This window comes from Emys orbicularis, chromosome 9, assembly GCF_028017835.1.
Source record: "Emys orbicularis isolate rEmyOrb1 chromosome 9, rEmyOrb1.hap1, whole genome shotgun sequence".
In the NCBI taxonomy this organism is placed as follows: Eukaryota; Metazoa; Chordata; order Testudines; family Emydidae; genus Emys; species Emys orbicularis.
The window spans coordinates 102030577-102055189 of NC_088691.1; the positions used below are offsets into that span (position 1 = coordinate 102030577).

The 24613-nt window shown below is 44.8% G+C and overlaps 1 protein-coding gene across 1 annotated transcript in view; it reads right to left on the minus strand.

Annotated features, from left to right (window-relative positions):
- PSMD1 (proteasome 26S subunit, non-ATPase 1) overlaps positions 1-24613 on the minus strand; it is a 128760-nt gene that overhangs the window by 93143 nt on the left and 11004 nt on the right. Inside the window, exons 8-16 of the mRNA XM_065411440.1 lie at positions 23133-23193; positions 20779-20907; positions 19619-19707; positions 18379-18457; positions 16142-16315; positions 14280-14391; positions 13173-13369; positions 12659-12754; positions 11959-12023 (exon numbers count right to left, since the gene is read on the minus strand). Of these exons, the coding sequence (XP_065267512.1) occupies positions 11959-12023; positions 12659-12754; positions 13173-13369; positions 14280-14391; positions 16142-16315; positions 18379-18457; positions 19619-19707; positions 20779-20907; positions 23133-23193 (1002 nt within the window). The remainder of the gene's footprint in view (positions 1-11958; positions 12024-12658; positions 12755-13172; positions 13370-14279; positions 14392-16141; positions 16316-18378; positions 18458-19618; positions 19708-20778; positions 20908-23132; positions 23194-24613) is intronic.

A 24613-nucleotide genomic window follows, 5' to 3' on the forward strand; every position in this document is an offset into this window, starting at 1 on the left:
GCACCGGTGGCTGGCGGCACTAGAGCCGCATCTCCTGGCTGGAGCTGGGCCATGCCGCCACCACCACCACGCAGCTCAGAGATCGGGTCAGGCCGGGCTCTGCATCTGCGCTGCCCCAGGAGCTTGCAGCCCCGCCACCCAGAGCATTGCGCCTGTGGCGGGGCGAGTGAGCTGAGGTTGCGGGGGAGGGAGGAAAGCTGGAGAGGGGCCGGGGGATAGCCTCCCAGGCCAGGAGCTCGGGGGCCGGGCAGGACGGTCCCGCGGGCCAGATGTGGCCTGCGGGCCGTAGTTTGCCCACCTCTGTATTACAGTGACAAAGACTACTGCATTATTTCAAACTGGAGCAAGTCTTCTCTCAGCTTTGGCTACTAGTGCAATTTTGAGTTTCTCCCTACCCTGTTATCAAGGCTGCTTTTTGTGCAGAAAAATTTGTTAAGATAATTCCACCTGTCTGAATTTATATTGTAACCCATAACAAAAGTCTAAAACTCACTACAAATGGGAGAAAAGGGATCATAGATTTTAAAGGATAGAAGGGACCACTGTAATCATTTTATGTGACCTCCCGCCTAACAGGCCATAAATTTCACCCTGTAATTTCTGCATCAAGCCTAATAACTTGTGGCTGAACCAGAGCGTCTCTTTTAGAGAGAGACACCCAATCCTGGTGTAAAGATTTCAAGTGATAGAGAATGTACCACCTTCTTTCATAGATTGTTCCAGTGACTAATTACCCTTGCTGTTAAAAGTTTCCCGGATCACAAGTTTATGCTTAAAAAAACCCCAAAAACCTGTTAATCGCTTTGAGTTAGAGCTCTAAAGGTTGATGCTTTCAAAAAATCTAATGTCAGCTACACATTTTATTCTATTTCACTGTGGCCATGTCAGTGTCACCAGCATAAAGGCCAAATACACGCAGACACCTGCCCAAACCTGTGGCAGAGTTAGCTCCATGAACAATTATTTTCAGGGATTTGTTATAGATGCATGCTACTGTTCACACCCAGCCTTTCCGAGGTATAAAATATGCAACTGAAGTATCCATTTGACCAAAGGGTTGTGATCTCAGGGAAAGTTAATCTATTAAATCAACCACCTTTCAAGCACTGAAAAAATTAACAACAATTAGGAATACATGGCACATGAACCAATCTGAGAACCACAATTCTTTGCTGCATGCTGATTATATGTTAAAACTTTCCTTTGCTCATTAATTTTTTTGGCATCAAGCAAACACTTAACTGTGAAGTCATTTCAGATCTGATCGCTAAACAAGGTATCATGTACTTGAAAAAGAAAAGTCAAGTTGTTTTTATCTTTGTTTAGACTCTGCTATAGGACTTGTTACAGATTTACTTGAAGCCCAAGGGGAAAATATGTTTGATAGCGTGTGATGGGACTTTTAACAATAATTGTCCTACAGCAGTAGCACTAATTGCCTAGGGAAAACATAAATCATTACGCAAATCCATTCTCCTATTTTGAGATCATCTGCACATCTTTCACATAAGAACCATTTGCAGAGAGAGTTCAATATGCCCTCTTCCTGTGGAAGCCTTGATCATACTCCAGCGCTTAAGATGAAATATGTCTTATCCAGCTTGGGGCTTGACCCGCTGTGCTCACAGATTAGGTCTAATAAAAATGTAAGGCTTTTTCAAGTCAAACAAGGGACAACTCCCATTAAGAAATAACTTACAAAAGAGCAACAACTCCCAACTGCATGTGAAACATCAGAGGACCAGCAGTTCACTGAACTTGCTAGTAGTTGGTGCCCTCTCCTCTATTGCCTCTCCAAGGCAAGCACATCCAATTAGCCTCCAGCAACCCACGGATGTTACTTTAGATCTGAACTTGCACAGGTTTAGGAAACATCTGCACGGGGAAGATGCTGCAAGTGCCACAGAGCAGAGTAACTAGGAAGTTGAAGGTATATTCGAAGGGGAAAGGCAATAAATTGACAGAACACGGCGGCTGACTTGTTACCATTTTTAAAAACTGCTAAAGAAGGGGGCTCAGCACAAGAGTGGGCTAAGGTGTAAATACCTCCAAAAGCCAGTGTGAGATCAGCCCTTCCTTTGCTGACAAACCGAAGAGGAGACTGATGCTGCCTTTCTAACAGATGTCAGCATCTGGAACGCAGAGGCGCCACAGCTCAGGAAACAGGGCTAAGAAGCGCGTAAAGCGCTATGTAAAAGGTATCTTAAAATTGTCACAAACACGGCCACTGTTTCCTCCTTCCCACAATGAGCCCGAAGGCACGCCGCAGTAACAAGCTCCTGACCCAGGTGCCTCAGCACCACTGTGCATAAAGGCCAAGCTCAGTTTTAGCAATATAACAGCTGACCTCCTTCCCATGCTGCAGTCCAGCTACTTCCAATGTTCTCTGCAGACAGCTCACTCGTCTCCACTGAGTACAAAACAGATGTAAGCCATAAACACGCAAGGACTTAATCCTGATTTTCAGAGGGGCTGAGCCCTACAATTCTGGAGTTGATAAGCAGGCTACTCAAGCCATTGCTTTCTAAGACAACCGAAGCCATAGTTTATAAATAAATGTTTTTTATCTTCATGCAAGAATACGTTGGTCTTTAATCCTCCAGTGTGGAAGGGCAGAGGCAGGACAAGATTCGTAGTGGTTTCAGGGTGCACGCATGGGCATGCAAGATGCTATTCAATTCCTGATCTCTAGCTCACGAGGTTTTCCTAGATTCCAAGGCCAGAAGAGACGGACCACTGTGATCCTCTAGTCCAGTGGTCTCCAAACTTTTTTGATCGGGCACCCCATCAGTAAAAAAATTTTGAGCACGCCCCCCCTGCCGCGCCGGCTCTACCATTTTTGCCGAAGCGGGGGAAAAAAAAAAAAAAAAAAAAAAGCCACTCGGACTCCCGCCTGACGAAGCAAAAAAAAAAAAAGGCGCTCCTCCTGCCGCGCACCCCCAAGGATCCTCTTGCATGCACCCCACTTTGGAGACCACTGGTCTAGTCTGACCTCCTGTATAAACAGGCCAGAGACCTGCCCCACAATAATTCCTAGAGCAGAACTTTTAGAAAAACATCCAATTTGGATTTAAAAGTGGTCAGTGATGGAGAATCCACCACAACCCTTGGTATATTTTTCCAGTGGTTAGTTACCCTCATTGTCAAAACGTACACCTTATTTCCAGTCTGATTTTGTCTAGTTTCAACTACCAGTCACTGGATTTTGCTAGACCTTTCTCTGCTCGACAGAAGAACCTATGATTGAATATTTGTTCCTCATGTAGGTACTCACAGACTGTGATCAAGTCACCCCTTAAGCTTCTCTTCGTTAAGCTAAATAGATTGAGCTCCTTGAATCGTCTCAAAAATTAGGAGGTGAGTGAAACAGAAATTAAAAGCTACAGTACCAAAGGTAAAATCCCTGCAAGCTGCGTGGAAACTTTTTAAAGACACCATAATAGAGGCTCAACTTAAATGTATACCCCAATTTAAAAAACATTGTAAGAGAACCAAAAAAGAGCCGCTGTGGTTAAACAACAAAGTAAAAGAAGCAGTGAGAGGCAAAAAGGCATCCTTGAAAAAGTGGAAGTTAAATCCTAATGAAGAAAATAGGAAAGAGCATAAACTCTGGCAAATGAAATGTAAAAATATAATTGAAAGACCAAAAAAGAATTTGAAGAACTGCTAGCCAAAGACTCCAAAAGTAATAGCAAAAAAAAAATGTAAATACATCAGAAGCAGAAAGCCTGCTAAACAACCAGTGGGGCCACTGGACGATCGAGATGCTAAAGGAGCACTCAAAGACGATAAGGCCATTGTGGAGAAACTAAATGAATTTTTTGCATCGGTCTTCACTGTTGAGGATGTGAGGAAGATTCCCAAACCTGAGCCATTCTTTTTGGGTGACAGATCTGAGGAAATGTCCCAAATTGAGGTGTGTCATTAGAGGTGGTTTTGGAACAAATTGATAAACTAAACAGTAATAAGTCTCCAGGACCTGATGGTATTCACCCAAGAGTTCTGAAGGAACTCAAATGTGAAATTGCAGGACTACTAACTGTCATCTATAACCTACCATTTAAATCAGCTTCTGTACCAATGACTGGAGGATAGCTCATGTGATGCCAAGTTTGAAAAAGGGCTCCAGAGATGATCCTGGCAACTACAGGCCAGTAAGCCTCACTTCAGTACCGGGCAAATTGGTTGAAACTATCGTAAAGAACAAAATTGTCAGACACATAGATGAACATAATTTGCTGGGAAATAGTCAACATGGTTTTTGTAAAGGGAAATCATGCCTCACCAATCTACTAGAATTCTTTGAGGGGGTCAACAAGCATGTGGACAAAGGAGATCCAGTGGATATAGTGTATTTAGATTTTCAGAAAGCCTTTGACAAGGTCCCTCACTAAAGGCTCTTAAACAAAATAAGCAGTCATGGGATAAGAGGGAAGGTTCTCTCATGGATTGGTAACTGGTTAAAAGATAGGAAACAAAGGGTAGGAATAAATGGTCAGTTTTCAGAATGGAGAGGGGTAAATAGTGGTGTCCCCCAGGGGACTGTTCTGGGCCCAGTCCTATTTAACCTATTCATAAACGATCTGGAAAAAGGGGTAAACAGTGAGGTGGCAAAATTTGCAGATGATACAAAACCACTCAAGTTAATTAAGTCCCAGGCAGACTGCCAAGAGCTACAAAAGGATCTCACAAAACTGGGTGACTGGGCAACAAAATGGCCGATGAAATTCCAGGTTGTTAAATGCAAAGTAATGCACATTGGAAAACATAATCCTAACTATACATATACAATGATGGGGTCTAAATTAGCTGTTACCACTCAAGAAAGAGATCCTGGAGTCATTGTGGATAGTTCTTTGAAATCATCCACTCAATGTGCAGCGGCAGTCAAAAAAGCAAACAGAATGTTGGGAATCATCAAGAAAGGGATAGATAATAAGACAGAAAATATCATATTGCCTCTATATAAATCCATGGCACACCCACATCTTGAATACTGTGTGCAGATGTGGTCGCCCCATCTCAAAAAAGATATACTGGAATTGGAAAAGGTTCAGAAAAGGGCAACAAAGATGATTAGGGGTATAGAACGGCTTCCATATGGGACTTTTCAGCTTGGAAAAGAGCCGACTAAGGTGGGATATGATAGAGGTCTAGAAAATCATGAGTGGTATAGAGAAAGTAAATAAGGAAGTGTTATTTACTCCTTCTCAAATTACAAGAACAAGGGGCCACCAAATGAAATTAATAGGTAGCAGGTTAAAAACAAACACAAGAAAGTATTTTTTCACACAATGCATTGTCAACCTCTGGAACTCCTTGACAGAGGGTGTTGTGAAGGCCAATACTATAATGGGGTTCAAAAGGGAGCTAGATAGATTCATGGAAGATAGGTCCATCAATGGCTATTAGCCAGGATGGGCAGGAATGGCGTCCCTAGCCTCTGTTTGCCAGAAGCTGGGATTGGGTGACAGGGCATGGATCACTTGATGATAACCTGTCTGTTCATTCCCTTTGGGGCACCTGCCATTGGCCACTGTCAGAGGACAGGATACTGGGCTTGATGGACCTTTAGTCTGACCCAGTATAGCCGTTCTTATGTTCTAATCTCACTATAAGGTATGGTTTCTAATCCTTTAATCATTCTTATGGCTCTTCTCTGAACCCTCTCCAATTTATCAGCTTCCTTCTTGAATTGTGGTCACCAGAACTGAACACAGTATCCCAGCAGCAGTTGCACGAGTGCCTAGTAGAGAGGTAAAATAACTTCTGCTCCTACTCAAGATTCCTCTGCCAAGCATCCAAGGACTGCATCCAATCCTCGGCAGTACAGAGGCCAGGCCAAGCCCTGCCTGGTAGCCTAGTATCCTAGTATTTAGGGCTCCTAACTATCATATTGGTTGTTCAGAGTCAGAGTAAATGCTGTAGCCAGGGAAAGGATTAAGGACAGGAATGGGGATAAGAACAGGTTCAGGACTTCCAGCTCACCTGGCTAGACTTTAGCATGCACAAGATCTGTAGCTTAGTTTAAAGAGATGCCATGTGCCATGCGGAGGTCCTATTCTCGCTACTCACTGGGGGGTTCTGTGGAGGTAGAGATGCCATGTTGCATGTCAAATTTAAGGAGAGGCACAGCAACAGAAAATAAAAAGATACTTGCAGAAGCAGGCTGGTACCTAGTGCCCCACAAAGATGTCAGGATACAGTAAACAGTTTAAATCAGAGCCCTGAAAGCCTCCCCTTGTAGCAGGAAGTTATCAATTACCAATTATGCTTTGTGTTGGTGGAGAGGGGAAAGTGACAGTGAGATCAAAGAACAAAAATGTTCTGCCAGAACCTGTTTGGATGAAAGATCCCTGCGAGAATGGAAGGAGCGTGCGGAATCTTCCTTTTGTTTACAGACACACAGAGGTCACTTAAACAGTACCAGTTGGGCTCTGGCGACGCTAGCTCCCTGTGTGGTGAAGAAGGGGTTGTGCCCATGTGCATGGTAGAACAGCTCTTGGGAGACACCTGCTGCCCATGCAGGGAATTGAGAATATTTATAAACTGAGTTCATGATGACAACCACTATGTGCTGAAGTCTTGGATCACACACAAGAGAATCAAACTGAGTATTTTTCAGACGACAAACAGGACAATTTTGTAACTTGCGATCAAGATTGTCAAGTGATTTGTGGTAACCCCATTTTTGGGCACCCGGCTTTAGGCACTTTTAAGAGGCCCGCTTTTCAGAAGGTGTGAATTAATTCTTCTTTGACTTGCTGGCATTCTGTAAACAAAGGTCTTAAATGGTAAAGTCCTAAAATTAAAATAAACACACAATTAAACCTGAGAACATACTGCATGTCTACTCACCCCCTTCTTATCTATTCAAAATGCCACTGCTAAACTCCTCTAGGCTCATTGCTCTGAGTACATCACCCCTTCTTTTTAAGTCCCTCCACTGGCTCCCCCTAATCCACTGCATTAACACAAACTTCCAGTCTTTTCTGACAAAGCCCTCCACATTTTAGCCCCACCCTACCTATATGCCCCATTAGCTTATTGCAAGGTCAATTCCGGCCTTTGCTCCATCAATGACACCAGCCTCCATTGCCCAATTCTCTGATAAGCACTTCTGTGTTTTCACCCACATCGCCCCTTACGAGTGGTGAAAGCGCCCAGGCAAAATCCAGAAAGCCATCACCTTGTTCTCCTCCAAGTCCTTCCTCAAAATTCACTTCTTCTGTAGTGTGTTCGGGTAAACGGCAACCTGACAACTGCAAGGCAGGGTAAAGCTGCAATCATTCTACTGACCAGCTAAGAGTTGCGTGTGTCCTGCTATATTTGTTATCCTGTCTCCCAGACCCTACCCCAGCTTCCTTGTTTATCTCCTCCACCTGCTATGTCTTTGTCTTAAACCCAGTCCACTCTTTGGGGCATGGCCTGACATCTGTGATGGGTTTGAACAGCCTCTAGCACAATGGGGCCCAACCTGGTTACGGCCTTTTACATACTGCAATAAGTGTTAAATAACGATGCAGGTACTTTGTCTTCTGCTTAAAATAGCCAATAAAGTAATAATACTTTACACAATAATATTTTTCACCTCCGCTTCTCACAGGACTTTACAAAAGCAAGTATCATTACCCCATTTTAAAAACGGGGAGCACGCACCAAGACAGCCAAGGTCACACCAATAAGTCAATGGCAGTGCAGGAAGTAGAACCCAGATGATTTCCAAGTCCTTTTAGCCACTAGAAGATAATGCTGTCATTCACACCAAGGCCTGCAATACGAGCCAATGGTCTGGACAGTAACTCTCTTGAACAGTCCATGCTGAAGCAGTGATTTTTAAGGAGTCTTTTTATTGAAATACTTGCTGTTAATGAGATGAAGTGATTCCTGTTCAGAAAGCAGGCGTGGCCCTCTCCCCTTAGGACTGGCCATGCTGCCTCTAATAGACTGAGTAAATGAACTAGAGTGGAATTGGGGAGTGTACTGTACCCAGGCCTCTGGGGGTCTGTCTACACAGCCAGGTGACTCGGACTCACAGGGCTCGGGCTGCGGGGCTGTTTCACTGCTGTATAGACGTCCGGGCTTGGGCCCGAGCTCTGGGACCCTCCCGCCTTGCAGGAGCCTAGAGCCAGGATCTAACCTGAGCCCGGATGTCTACACAACAGTGAAACCGCCCTGCAGCCTGAGCCCCATGAGTCCAAGACAGCTGGCACAGGCCTGCCATGGGCACCTAGCTGCTGTGTAGACGTACACTGGGAAGAGTATTAACATCATGTCACCAAGCCAGCCCACGTGCTATTTGTATCATTTGAAGCAAGTGCTTATCCCCCTTACGCAACCCTCTATTCTTGCCTGCCTTTTTTGCCACTAATTTCCCAGGAAGTACCTGCAAAGTGCCCAATGAAGACTTCTAAACACCTAGGACATTCTCCCGGTGAGCAGATCTTTGCGCTAATATGTGAAGCCTGCAAAGTCACAGAGCCGGAGCATCTAACAGTGATTTAGCTTCTTCTGGTTTCATATCAACACATGTGAAATCACAGGTAAAGTTCCTTGCGAACATATACTGCATGTGGTTGCAATATCTTTCAGAACCATATTGTCTATTACATTGAAAACCTCAAAAAGCCATTATATGGATAGGCCAGACAGTATGTTTTATAGACTATTCATAGCCCTTTGCAGACAATACAAATTATGTGCATTTGTATGTTCCTGAAATCACAGGGGGATTAGAGCAAAATCCCAAGGCTGGCTTTGAAGCTTGACCACCTGGCAGATAGAAGAAAGGACTGGTTTACCTGTTTTCAAGAGGCTGAGAGTCAAAGCAAGACACTGAGTATAAACAGACTCAGGGTCTTCTGTTTGACTCAGCAAATGGACAGGACTTTTGGTCCTGGAGGGGGCCCCCAACTCTTACTGAGGGGTTGGAAGGCCTTTGGCCTACCATAACCCCGTAGGGCTGATCAGCAATTACTGAGTATGTTTGGTAAGCACGTAAATCCCTGCATTGTTTTTAGAGGTTTTCCCTGTGATGCTTTTTCCCTAAGAATCAATGTAATCTGCTTTGTGAAGGCTGGTTGGTAGCTTGTGTAGCCCCTAGAAAAAGAGTAAATTACAGGTGCTGGACCCCAGTCTGACCTGCTGGGGAAATCACAGTGAGATGCAGAGAGACTAAGTCTAACCCCGATTCCGATCTGAATGTAGACACACACCGGTCTCTGCCTGAAAGGGGTGACTGCTAGGACACTTGAAACCTTAAGAGGGTGCCCACGAGGAGGTTAAGGGTGGGGTGCGTTAATGGGGCTGATAACCCTGAAACAGTGTTCCTTCACAAAGTGCTTCTTCTACAGCCACATGGGAGGCCCTTAATTAAAGTTCTGCCTTCCCAGGAGTCGATTCTTTAGGGCTTGGAGCAAAGCAGAGACAACATGCTCAGCTCTAGGGACAACAAGTGTTCTACGTTGCTGAAGATGACTAATGCCCATAGAGAAGCAGCTCTCCTCAGCCAGAAAAATAGCTGTGCCAATGTGCAAGTGTGGGTAAGTAAACAGGGAGTCCCCAAAAAGCACCAGAGATAGGCTGCCCTGGGGAGAGGGGGGGGAGTGATGGGAGTACTTCCATGCAAAGGCTGACATTAAAAGCTTTTATTCATTTATTTAGATACTTTCACTGATGGGAAATTAGCTCACATCACAATTGTGCCTAGGATGGTGATGCTACTAGCAAGCTTAGTAATTGGGCAACCATCCTCTCTCTGGTTTACTCATTAATAAGCAAAGATTGCTTTCACTCACTATCCCCAACACCTTATTCTATTAGTGTGAGCGTTAGGTTTAAAAAAAAAAAAAAAGACACAAGGGAAGACGAGGGTTTATGGCAAAGCACAGGACTGGGGGCAGCAGATTCAGCTCTTTCATAGACTTGCTGGTATGATCTTGGGTAAGTCACATCACCCCTTATGCCTCAATTTCCTCCACTGTAAAATTAGGTTGACACATACCTAACTCACAGGGTTCTAGTCTAAATTCATTAAGTGCTTTGAGATCGCCAGACAAAAGGCATCATAGAAGAGCAAAATATTAGTAATAAAAATCTTACTTAGTATAGCACATTTCACCCAGAATGATCCCACATGTTGTGCAGACTACAGACCCACTCTCTAGACTTGGGCATGCAAAGGTGGGATTTAGGTGCCTAGAAGGGGATACCAGTACCAATATACAAGAATGATAGTCCAAGTCTGAAACTTGGCCTCCCATGTTAATATATGAATGAAAATTTCAGGCCAAGTTTCCATCTTCCCAAGTTGATAAATACACATGCCTATGGCATTGTAAAGTGCTACCCACAGAAGCAGTGTGAGAGTGATTTGACACTAGAAGAAGACGGCCAAAAAATATTTGCTCCTACTAATTTCAGAAGATGAAAGACTTACATGCCCCATTTTGGCATTACAGTCTGCATAACTAAAAGGTGGTTTTAAAATGTGGAGGTTATTTTTAACAAAGTCTTATTTTCAAAACAATCTCCTACCTTCAAAGTTAGTTCTAGAGAAGTAACTGCTTCCAGTAACATTTTAGGCAGTCATCAGGCAGACACATTTGTTTTGGAAGTGTCATCTCAAGGGTGTCTAGTAAGAGACTGTATATTCGACTTTTAATTAACTTATCTTGCAAACGGAATGAGGAATTCAAGTTTTCCAACTTCATCTCACTCTACTCTATTCAGGCAATTGGGCCATATGTCTGGAGACCTCCTGAACAGCTCATTAAGTTGTCTGCTGAATATTTATTTAGGAAGTCTACTGCTATAAATGACTGCGGTTTCTTAAAAATAAAAAAAAAAAGTTACTTTATCCAATATGTACTGCGCAGAACTGCTGTTCAAGTCTTAGCCATCCATTATTTGATACAACCAGATACATTCCCTAAATCACACTCCCTGTAACTAGACTTCACTCGCTTAATTCCACTTGGCAACTCGCTGTGGAAAATTTCAATAAGAGTTTAATTAAAAGACACAGAAGTTTTACATGCTAGAGCGTCTCAGAAACTTACTTTAATCCACTTTATTTCCTCGTACACAACGAGCCAGAGACTACATACATTATATCCAATGGTTCCTGTAAAGCGCCCAAGAGTTGGTACCAGCTCAGAGGGTCAATTTTTATTTTCTTCATACTTTGCATATTAGATTTAAGCCAACTTCTCCTTAAAACATGTACAGAAACTGCAACTTTCACTTGAGGTGTATGATTACCCTCCACACACCCCAAAAGTCAGTCAAAGCCACTTAGAGGAAATACAAAATACTAAATCAGTCAAAGGTTTTTACTCAAGTATACATTTTGCCCCAAAATGTCATTTCCCATGTGTAGATTCACCATAACTGGGCACTGTGCAGTTTCAAATCATAGAATCATAGAATCATAGAATATCAGGGTTGGAAGGGACCTCAGGAGGTCATCTAGTCCAACCCCCTGCTCAAAGCAGGACCAATTCCCAACTAAATCATCCCAGCCAGGGCTTTGTCAAGCCAGGCCTTAAAAACCTCCAAGGAAGGAGACTCCACCACCTCCCTTTTTTGACTGCCACTGCACACTGCGTTGACGTCTTCAGAGAACTATCCACGATGACTCCAAGATCTTTTTCCTGATTAGTTGTAGCTTGACTTCTCACAAGAGACCACACCACCACTCACAACGCAAGGTTGCATGACTCATTTTTTCGTCTATTTATATCTCATCCCAGTACATACCAATACATCCACTGGTCCATTAAATTCACAGCAGATGGGCTTTACTACTGACCCAGATTTCGTTCTCCCATTATTCTATGCGTTTCCATTAGCAACTGATTCAGTTAGTGAGATGGAGGAAGCACACATGCTTTCAAAAAAAATCTCCCAGACAAATCAAATTGAAGGCTGAAGAACTGATGGAGTTAGAAATTGTACCTGAACAGAATGAACCCCAGTGACTCAACTGCTGCCCGCCTCACATCATCGTTGACATCACTCACCTATGAAAGAGGAAACAAGATGTTAAGAGAATGGTTCAAACCCCCAACATTTTGCATCAGCTCTCATGCAGGTGATTTGATCTGGGATATAGGCCTGGGATTACAGAGATAGAAAAATTAACAGTCACATTCAGTGAGGTAACTGATCCTTGGCTGAAATAGACTCACAAAGAACTACCATTCCCACACTGTGACATGTTTTAAGTCCTATTTTTTTTTGGCTCACAGACCTATTAGTCAGAAAGAGCTGATGGCCTCCATATTTTAGAGGCTACCCTGTTTCTGCTGAGCACAATAAATTATGATGAAGGTTATCTGGAGCAGATAAGAAACTCTTAGGCCCAGCTAGCAAGTACTCTAGGGCAGTGTTCTACTTTTTAGCATAGTGTTGCTTTAAGCGATATTGGAGTTTGTTTATTCTCTTGCTGAATGTCTCTTAGCTTTAATGTTTGCAAATCCTATGACTTCTAATCCTTGTGTTTCCATTAAGCAAAGAGAGGCCACTTATTCCCTTTACATCACTATTTTAGATTAGAATGTTAACATTACAGCTACCAAGTTCTGTCAATGGACTGTGTATTTGCTGCCACCACCCCAGCTATCCCGTTACCTGCCCCAGACTCCGCAGAACTTACAGCAACATGCAGCAGACGTCTGATTGCCTTGTTGTTCCCTGAGCCGCAGTAAGCCATAGCTACAGTGTACATTCCTGAACGACGGAGGATTGGATCCTGGAAGACACAGAGAGTGCTTCAATATTTATATTTCTACAGACACAGCTAGGAGTCAGAAGTTCAGTTTCCAAGTCTACTCAATTCCTGGGCTCTGAAGCTGCCAACAGGAGGGAAAACGGGTTATAGGCACCTGTCTACTAGGCATGGGACATGCCACAGAACAGCCATCAGGTGGGAATGCCATTTGGCACTAATAACCTAGAGGCAAAAAGTATCATGAGCTGTGAATCGTCCAACCCTTTCAGAATAACTTTACTGACCACTGCCACACATCACCCAACAGGTACATCGACACATTCAGTTATTTGGAAACACTTTTCTGGTGAAAGCAGTCACCCTAACCAAAGCTGGAGATTTCAGAAGGGAGAAATCTCTGAAACAGACCATGACGGTATCAAAACACAGACACACTCACCTTATCTCTGCAGAGACTCTCTATGAGGGCATCTGCTTCCTCCATCCTCCCATACATCACCAGGGCAATGCCAACAGCCAGGCCCCGCAAGATCTTTTCATGCTGCGTTTCCTGCGCGTAGCCAACCATGTCCTCAATAGCCTGAGCATTTTTAGATCCCAGCATTACCAGACCCAATGCCAGACCAGCTGCTTCACCTGCCCAGCAGCAAAAGGAAATCAGTAAAGCATGCAGAGCTCCCGAAATAGGCTAATATATCAATTCCAATGTAAACACAATACCCAGAAGCCCCTTATCCTACTGAGATACAGGCCAATACAGAGTTTCCAGACACTGTGCCCAGCAGACCTGCTGCTCAGCATGGTGTTCACTCACTCACAAAAGCTGCAGGAAGGAAGGATGTTTCTAAAGGGAAATTGCGAATGCAAACCGATGAGGTTTACACAGAGCCGCACTAGCAGAAGCCTCAACTAGACAGCAGTATAATAAAATCACTCCCTGGGAAATACTAGAAAGCTACTTAAAAGATAGATTGTTAATGCAGCAGCGTCTTCATTTTAATGAATCACTGTGGAAGGTGTATTTGATTGTATGCCCATATCACGTTACTAGCCACCAGCCCATGAGCCCTGGGGTTAGTGCTATGCCCTCCCAGGTTCAATATGTTTCTCATGCCAGTACACGTGCAGATCATCTCATAAGCTCTTCTGTTAACCTGAGCCAATGCAGTAGTGGTCTTCATGAGCCCCTCCACTCAGCCTCTCTTAGCCAAAGAGATCTGGCAGGAATGTGGGGTCAAAACAGGTTAAAAAAATTGTAAGGGGAGAAGAGTTTCTTTGAGGCCCCATGAGTGAAATAAAGGACCCCCTAAAAAGAAGCATCAGGTCACTGAATCACAGTCCCTGCAATTCTTAGGCTAATCTTCTTATGGCAGTGGCTGTCTCTTGCTAGGTGTCTGTACAATACCCAATACAATCAGGCCCGCAGGCATTACCTGCAACAAAATAAATAGACCTTGTAGGTCATGGAAAGGCCAGGACAGAGTTGCACAGTGGAAACAGTCTATACTACGAGCAAGGGCTCGTGTTTTAGAAGCAGCATCTTTACCTGTCACTGCATCGTCCTGGTAGAGGTTTGTTTTCAGCAAATCATACACATCCTGGCGTGCAGTCCCCATGGCAGCCAGACCCAGACCCAGGCTACCACCATGTCGGACAATCTACAAAAAAAGCACAACCATTTTCCTTACTGCTCAATGTATTACAATGGGAAGGTGTTTACTTTGGCTGAAGAAGCCAGAGCTTTAAGCTGGAAACCAGTAGTGTATGGCCCTACCCCCCAAAAACTCAAATGAACTGTTGCCCCTAGTTATGAATCCCAATACTTTTCCAGCCAGCCCCAGCCAATCACTTTCTCTGATCAAGACAACAGCTATGTTCCCAAAGCCAGCCCAGAGCTCTGCCCAGTAAGGGGTGCTACAAGCCCAGTACAACAGATTTTCTGATGATTTATTTTTAGCATTCTTCCCAAGGAGTTATTTAAACAGGGCCACCATTGTACAGAGATATGCAACGGGCAAAATGTGTTGCCCCAATAGACCCTGACTGGAAATGTATACAGGTATTCATAAGGCCCTCATTACCTTGTATTCTCTGAAGGCATGAAGGAGCAATACAATATAAAATAAAGCCCAAAATGAGTGTGATCTTTCCAGATAGAATGATTCACAGACCTAGGGGGAAACTTAGAAGATACCCTAGAAGAACATAAGAATGGCCACACTGGGCAACACCAATGGTCCATCTAACCCAGTATCCTGTCTTCTGACAGTGGCCAATGCCAGATACTTCAAAGGGAATGAAAAGCACAGGGCAATTATCAAGTGATCCATCCTGTTGTCCAATCCCAGCATCTGGCAGTCAGAGGTTTTGGGACACCCAGAGCATGGGGTTTGATCCCTGACCATCTGGGCTAATAGCCATTGTTGGACCTATTCTCCACAAACTAATATAATTCTTTTCTGAACCCAGTTATACTTTTGGCCTTCACTACATCACGTGGCAATGAGTTCCACAGGTTCACTGTATGTTTTGTGAAGCAGTACATCCTTTTGTTGGTTTTAAACTTGCTGCCTATTAATTTCATTGGATGACCGCAGTTCTTGTATTATGTGAAGAGGTAAACAACACTTTCTTATTCACTTTCTCTACACCCGTCATGATTTTATAGACCTCAATCATATCCCACCCCTTAGTCATCGCTTTTCCAAGCTGAACAGTTCCAGTCTTTTAATCTCTCCTCATATGAAGTTGTTCCATACCCCTAATCATTTTTGTTGCCCTTCTGTGTACCTTTTCCAATTCTAGTACATTTTTTTGACATGGGGCGACCAGAACTGCACACAGTATGCAAGACATGGGTGTACCATGAATTTATATAGTGGCATTATGATATTTTCTGTTTTATTATCTATCCTAGGAAAGAGAGAGAGGAAGGGTTCTGGACAAACATTAATTAGGAGGCTGTTCCAAACAGTGTTGAAGAAGCCCAGCAAATCCTTGCTGAAACTGTTTACACATAAGATAGTTTGCAGCACAGTCACTTGAGCAATTTATTCCTTTGGTAGGTAATTGGAGCCAAAATCAGAGCAGAATACAGTAAGTCTACCCTAAAACAAAGGAGGGATGGGTATAAAGTCATGCTGTAGATTACATTTATTTTGAAACAAGTATACAAGTCCATCCTAAAATCCCACTTGTATTCTAACAAGAAGGGCATTAGGGTTATTTGCTGTAGCCATTGTCTTAGTCATGCCCTTCTCCTGTTATCAGGCTGTTTATGGTCATCAGTTGTTGTATCATATCTGTTTTACAGTGTAAGCGCTCAAAGGCCTGGTTTGTGTGAAGCACCTAGCGCACTGTTGGGTACAAGAGAACACAACTAGGTTCATTGTTAAATCTAGTACGCACATCATTGCTGGCATTCTTCAACTGGTTCAGCAGATAGTCAATGATGTCACCACCGTGATTAGCATGAATCAGACCCAATGCATAGAGACCTCCGCCCTCCTGATAGGCCGAGCCCGGAGAGGTGTCTTTGGGTAAGTATGTTGCCATTAATTGTAGAGCTTCCTTCTCATGACCCTGCAAATTCATTGCCCAAGGGGTTGGGGAAAGAGGAAAAACGAGAGGAGAAAGAAAACAGTGCTTAATTAGAAGACATTGTTACAATATTTTAAACACTCAGTAGGAAACATCTGCTTTAGCCACCAATTTCCATGCTGTGATCTAACACAAACCCAACATGTTCAATCTTTTTATCTTTTAATGCTGTGTTCTCTGCACTTCTGAACTACTTATTCACACAGAGGCATGTGACTACACTCCGGTCACATGATTGCTATCCAAAGCCAATGCAAACAAATTTGGCTCAGGAACCATATCTGGCCGAATAATCAGGATGCTTTAAGTAAAGGTTCTAGCCCCACAAAGCAATTACAATGGTTTCCCACTATTTCAGACTGGAAAATGCTTTCCCAGCATTGAATCGGCAAGTTCGGCCACCATCAATGCTCCTCTGGAGCATATCACCATATGAAGCTCAGTAACATCATGAAGCCACAAAATAAAATTATAAAACCACAGACATTTGGTAAATGAAAGCCACCATCCTCTGCAACTGATGCAAAGGAGGGGAGAAGAGTGGTCTCTCTGACTGTACAGTAGCAAAAAGAGCCCTTCCCCCCATTTTAATTAAGTTGGACAAACATTTGTCTAGATCACAGCTTCACTGCACATATTCAAGGCTAGATGTGATCTATCAGGGTTGGATTAGAGAATTAAATCCACCTCACAGGTTTAGTATTCACAGGTCCCTTCCATCCAAATGGTCCTTGTAAGTACTTTAAATCATCTGTTCATTCACGGTATTCTTCTTCTGTGCACTTAGATTTTGATAAGTCTGTTGAAGGTTCTTCCCTTTAAGCCAGGGGTCGGCAACCTTTCAGAAGTGGTTTGCCGAGTCTTCATTTATTCACTCTAATTTACGGTTTCGCATGCCAGTCATACATTTTAATGTTTTTAGAAGGTCTCTTTCTATAAGTCTAGAATATATAACTAAACTATTGTTGTATGTAAAGTAAATAAGGTTTTTAAAATGTTTAAGAAGCTTCATTTAAAATTCAATTAAAATGCAGAGCCCCCCCGACCGGTGGCCAGGACCCGGTATGAGTGCCACTGAAAATCAGCTCAAGTGCCACCTTTGGCACACGTGCCATAGGTTGCCTACCCCTGCTTTAAGCCATATTTCTCCACCACTTTCCTGACCATAATTACACTACATGCCCTTGTTTAGCCCAGTGCACGTTCTGCTATATGCACGTATACATTCAGAAAAAAACCCTGGAAATCAACAGAGTCTTCGCACATCTCTCTGATTAAGAAGCTGCCACGTGTATTTGATGTTTCTTAAAAATTAGATGTCCTGTTTATGATATTTGGAGACGCTCGTTAAAACATTCGGCCCTGTCCACAGCACAAGTTTTAACAGTGGTTTTGTAACCAGCCAGAGGCCAAATCACCTAAATTGGTTATAGCTAACACTGTTCAGTTTGTGTCCACACAGCAACTGTTCTGCCATCGGTGACATGTTTGCATGTCCACAGGCTCCCTAGCTACGTTTGTACCAGTAAATCTGGGGAAAGTCTGGGCAGCTCTTCTATGGTGCGGTGCCTCCATAGGAATAAAGTGCCTGGAGAACATACACAAAAGATGGCACTGGCAGCACATGGGACAATGCACTCCGAGATGTCCTAAGGTTCAACCAACCAATGTTGGTTGGTGTAACTGGTGTAACTGGTGTAACTGGTGTAAACCAGTTACACCAACATGGTTTAAGTGTCTGGATTGCACTGCAAATAAAGAAAGAACCAAACCGCTCACAGAAGGACGACCATGGGCCAACCAAGGGCTCTGGCGTGGGTCAGGAACCAGTAGCTGCTTCGGTTCCAATCAAGTGATAATCGGGCCACATTTACAATCAGCCAATCAGTGACTGGGTACAAACTTGGTTACGAGTTGGAGTGTGGCCAGGACCGGAGTGTATAACCCAGAAACCCCACTCCATTCCAAAAGAGACAAACAAACAGTCTCAGCATTGGCATGGCAAGAGTTTACATTTAGGCACACAGGAATGAACGCAGCATTACCTTATGTATGACACCCAGGCTGGCAGTAGCAGTAAACTTAGCCCAATTCGTGGCTCTGGCCAGCCACTCCAAATTATCTCTGGAAGAAGGAAAGTCAGGGGTTAAATATCGTTTCTATAACACCCAACACCCACATTTCATCAGAAAAAACTGTTGTCAAAACCGGCACCTGTTGGAGATGGGGAGGGGCTGCTTCCATGCTCCACTGCCTAGAGCAGCCCTGATTTCTGGCTGGTCCCAGCTCAGCCGCTGAACATTGGAAATCACCGTCCTGAACAGCAGCATTAAGTGACGACACAGAACTACATAAATCTACTACTTCAACATATTCAAAGACCGGGCTGCAGGCTGAGCAATCCTTCCAGAGAGCTGGATATTGCTCACCATGCAGTCCATCGACACTGTTCCCAGCCCAACTACAGGGATTTGATCATAGAGTCATTTTCTTTCTTCACCTCCCGCAGTGGGTTCAGTCCCCACCTTTGTCCTCCATGAGTGTCACTAGCTCACCAGTAAGCCAGCCTCTGTTTACAGGAAAATAGGAACTGCCAGACTGGACTAAACTAATGGTCCATCTAGAGCAGAATTCCATCGCTGACAGTGGCCAGACCCAGATGCTTCAGAGGGGTAAGAACTCCACAAACAGGCTGATGTGGGATAATCTGACCCTCCCTCTCGGTCTCATCTTGATCTCCAATAGTCAGAGACTGGTTTAAGCCATAAAGCACAAGGTTTAATATCACTTTTAAAATTATAATTATGTATAGAAACTCTGCATAGTCTTGATATCCATGTAAATATCCAGACCCTTTTTGAATATTGCTAAGTTCTTGGCCACAATGACTTCCGGTGGCAGTGAATTCCACAGTCCAATTACATGAAGTGGGAAAAGATATTTCTTTCTATTGGTTTTGAATTTCCCACCTTTTACATTCATTGAATGTCCCCTTGCTCTTGTGTTATGAGACAGATCAGAAGCTCCCAATCGCCCTTCTTTAGACCATTCGTTATCTCATACACTTTTATCACCTCTCTGCTTATCCATCTCCTTTCTAAAGGAAAGGATTCTAATCTTTTCATACTCTTCATCTGACAGCTTTTTCAAGCCCCTTGATCATTATCACCACTTTGCTGATCCTCCTCTAGTTCTGCAATGTCTTTTCAGAGACGGGGTGAACAGTACTGCACTTACTATTCTAGCTCTCTGAATGCTAACTGGACTTCTTTGCAATGTATTTACCTAAGGAACTGGTCACTGGTTGTCCCACAGTGCATAAAGGAGTTTGCTATAACCGTCGCTGTGTGGCATACAGAGTTCCGCACTGCATCCTGGAAGAGCAAAATAGACGAGCATCACCAAGAAGCAAGAAACAGACACTAGGTTGCAGCAAAGATTCACAACTAAGACGCACAGCTCTGCTCACTCTGGACTTGCTACTAGAAAAATAAGTCACAATTAGATAGAGTTGTATTAACTAACCCCAACCTAAGCATGATCTTTTTCCTGATGGGGGTGCATTGCTTGTTAATACACACCTATCTAATCTCAACCCAATTCTTCTAGTGCAGACAAGTCCTTTCTGTACACTTCTGGAATGAAGCAACAGCACAAACTGAGAATAGAACTCTCTTCACTAGCCAGGCGCACCAGGAACCTATTGCTACACAGCAATTTCAAGCCCTTCCTAGAAGGCTACGCCGAATCACTACCCAAAAGAGTTTTATGCATTTCCAGTTCATTTAAAATGGAACCTCCCAACAGACGTGTACTTGCTTAAAGCAACAGTTTCACACCACCTCTTGCTGAGGACAGAAGTTACATTTCAGATTCAAATAATCTCTCTGTTGTGATTAACAATAATCACTTGTCTTAAAGGCCAGAAGGGACAAAGCTTCCCATGAGCCCAAGGGCTGCACCTACTTTGCACATAAATTTTCTCACACACACACACACACACTCACTCTCTCTCTCAATATCTTCCCTTGTGAAATAGAAATTACGCGAGTTCCCCAATATATTCAGTTTATTCCCTGCATTAAAATACTGCAATTGAGCAGCTTTATCTTCAACCCACAGACACAGCGAAAGGTGCTCACAAGCCACACCTCAGGATTCCCTGGGCCACACTCCGGGGGCTGATGGCTTTGGGCCAGATAGTGGGAACCAGCAGCCCTCCCTTAGCCTTGGAGTTTCAAGTGTTAAAATCAATCTGGTCTGACCAATATACTAAACTAGATCCTTGGAAAGAGAGAGACAGAATAAATAGACTCCTCCAAGAGACATACAGACCTGGCTAAAGCCTACTGCTTCAAGGAGGAGACTACATTCAGTATTGAAACACAGTCACCAGAAAAGCTGTGATGATTCCAGAAAGAAAAAGACAATCCAAGGTCTCTTACCTTTGTGTTTTTGAGAATCATCAGGTCTGTATTGTTGTTTCGTATTAAAAACTGCAGGTGTAACTCAATAGCCATTTCACCACTTAAAATTTTAATCATTTTTGAAATCTGGTCCTTAGGCTCTGGGTTCTTCACACACAAATAACAAAACAAACAAACAAAAAAAACAGGTCATCAGAATCCCTGCATTCCCCCAGGATCAAGCTCTGTTAAAACATTGCCCACGAGAGAGCTAATAGATAGGCATATTTAACAGTACATGCCCCGTCACGTGCTTCAGAGACCAGCACCTCTGGGAAGAGAAAAGGGCATTAATTCTTCCCTCAATGCATATAACCCAGCTCCCAGAAACATTAATGGGAGTGCCTCTATGTACGGGAGTAGGGGAAAGATCCCCTAAGATTAAATGCAGCCACTGAACTGAATGGAAGGTATTGCGAGGAGACCTGTACCAAATGCCAAAAAGCCTCAACATGCTGCTTTGTTTGGTCTTTTATACCTTCAACAGATGAGGAGAAAAGAATCTCCCCCAAGAGCAGTCACCTATATTCACATTGTGCTTATATTTCCTTGGAGATTATACTGGGGAAGGACTCAAAGCAGCAATACTTTGGGCGTCACAGGCTGTGCCTCATGATGTGGCTAGAGCTTCTCGGGAAATCAGAACACACCTTAATTCAATGCGGAAGGTTAATGGAAGCGGATGTGCTAAAGCCACCCTGCTCCGATTTACAATGGCTGGGGAGGGAGAACCCAATCTACCGTTCACTGCTGTATTTCCACTGCCTGCGCGTTTCCAGTGCTGTGCTGGAATAACTCGTCCCCGCAGCCCTAGATAACGTCTGCAGGGTAAGTCTCTGCTTGGCGCTCTTTCGCAGAGGGTGGAAAGTACATCGGGTCTCTTTGTAGCCGCTTTATGTTAAAGAGACCCACCGAGTACAGCTAGTTTAGCCCTTCAACTAATCCCCTCAATTATTTCTTTTCTGATCTGGGGCAGATTAAACTCAGGAATGCTTCAGGCCACAAGGATTGCTTATGCATGCTTGCCCCTTGCCACAACCAATGGTGTTCATGTAACAGAAACTAATTCAAGACACCCTGCCCCCGGAGTGCACTGCTCACAGGCTTTTGACGAAGTAAGGACTTCCACCCTGTTTCCTTGCCTAGTCTCAGCAAATATCTCTACTTACATTTGAACGAACAGAAAGTCTCCCTTTCAGCTATCTACAAGAAAATCTCAAAGATTCCCATGACTAGTTCACATGTGTGCATTACCTTTGGGTAGCATTTTATTTATTTCCCTTCACCAGCCCCAGAAAATAGCATGGCCAGGCTGCTACATTTGCTGCTTAGGGTGTATGTATATTTACTTCTAAGGGTACGTCTATACTTACTTCCTGGTCTGGATGTAAGCCATCGATCTTCTGGGATCGATTTATCGCGTCTTGTCTAGACGCGATAAATCGATCCCGGATCGATCCCGGAAGTGCTCGCCGTCGACGCCGGTACTCCAGCTCGGCGAGAGGAGTACGCGGCATCGACGGGGGAGCCTGCCTGCCGCGTCTGGACCCGCGGTAAGTTCGGACTAAGGTACTTCGAATTCAGCTACGTGAATTTGCGTACCTTAGTCCGAAGTGGGGGGTTAGTGGGGACCAGGCCTTACATACTTGAGAGAGCACGCGTTACACAACAGAAATCTAATGAGCCAGCCAACCAGCACAGCAATAGCACAATTGCACTATTCCCAAGCAGGGATCAGAATTCAAGCACCAAGCTCTATCCTTCACCGTGGGCTGTAAACACTGCAGAGCAAAGGGTACAGCCCCCAGGGAACATGAGCGCCTGGTATTACTCTAGCTACTCCTTTTGGCATTCCAGAAGCAACGTCCAAGCTCCCCCAGTCAGGAAAATTGTGACTGAATGGCTTGTGGGGAGTGGGCCAATTCACCGGCCAGTGCATCAGAATGAAGTGCCCAACAGCAGCAGAATTTCAGTGCTTTTCTTTGGGGAGGAGTTAATTTCCTCAGTACTAATACAGTCCAAATCAAACAGATAAACCAGGTCCTTCTACCTGGCCCCTTCTCCTGACCCAGAGTCTCCTGCAGAAGCCTACCTGCTCCCTACAGTTTTCTCTCTCTCAGCTGCTTGCTGGCCTTTTATCTGCAGACCATCACCTGACCTCTAGCCTCAAACCTATCACTTAGGAGGGAGCTAATTTAGTCACAGATAGGGGTACGCCCAACTCCCTTCGAGGCTCATCCCACCTTGTGACAGGGAAGAAGAGGAAGGGATCTAAGCAAAACGTGTATGGACAGCTGAACACAGCACATTTGATTTCACAGAGTGGCACTCACAGATTCTGCAGACTTCGCAGCACAAGTGCTACTTGGCTTCTCTTCTGTCTCCATGGTGTCACTGAAATTAAACACAAAAAATACAACCCAGTTCACATCTCATGACTGCCAAATGCTCTGGCAGCAGCTGAATGTTGCGCCCTGACACAGGAGCCTGGGATGTGAAGGTGAGCTCCGGGGATAAGAGACCTTGGGCACGGCACAGGGCTGACACACACAAGTGTAGCAGCCCTCCTCTGCAATCTGAGTCAGAGGGGAGTTAGGGATAAAAGACTGGGAGAATCCTGGCCCCCACACTGGCTGGAAAGTGCAGCGACTAGAGAAGCTTGTATGGACAGGGAGACGTGAGGGAAAACCCACTGGTGGAAATGTGTTTGGGACATAGCAAAGGAACTACCTCCATACTCAAAAGCCGAGGGGCCACCACTGTCAGTAAGGATGGACGTAGCGATGAATGGGAAAGCAATCCAAGCAATTAAGCTGGCACTGACACAAGGCCCTGACAGACTTGTGTAGTGGAGGGAAACGTTCCATTTATCGCTGTAACCCAATATACTGTACAGACTCCCTCTGCCTGACATTTTAAAATAAACTCAGGCAGTTTTCCAGTCTCTCCTGGGGAGTGCCATGCCAGCCAGAACACTTCAGGCATCATCCATCTCTCTCACTGACACGACTGAATGGGCATTACAAGCAAGTTGGAGGGGATAATTATTTCACATCTCTTCCAAGCAACAGCACCTCCTGAAGCATAAGGCTCTGCCAATGCTGGGGAGAGGAATCTGTCCAGGTCTCTCGGAATGATCAAAAATTGAATTTCCAGTGCTCGAGGGAGAGGGCTGCTGCCTGCTGACCCCTGCAATGCAATCAATGTTCAGAGGCAGCCTCAAAGAGGACTAACCGAGGTCAGACATTGCACAGGCTGATTTATAAATTGCTTTGTGGGTACATATTCCCTCTTACTGTGGGACATCACAACAGGGGGACATCTATCTCAGGGGTGGGCAAACTACGGCCCGCGGGCCAGATCCGGCCGGTCAGGGCTTTCGATCCGGCCCACAGGATTGCCACCCCCATGGCGCCGTGGGCCCCGTGCTGCTCCCAGAAGCGGCCAGGACCACATCCCTGCGGCCCCTGGGGGAGGCGGGGCAGAGGGCTCTGCGCGCTGCCCTCGCCTGTGGGTACCTCCCCCCACAGCTCCCGTTGGCCGGGAACGGGAAACTGCGGCCAATGGGAGCTTCAGGGGAGGTACCCACAGGCGAGGGCAGCACGCGGAGCCCTCTGCCCCCCCACTCCCAGGGGCTGCAGGGATGTGGTGCCGGTCGCTTCTGGGAGCAGTGCAGGGCCAGGGCAGGCAGGGAGCCTGCCTTTGCCCCGCTGTGTGCCGCTGCCACCCTGGAGCCGCTCCAGGTAAGCGGCGCCGGGCCGGAGCCTGCACCCCGCACTCCTCCTGCACCCCATACCCCAACCCCCTGCCGCAC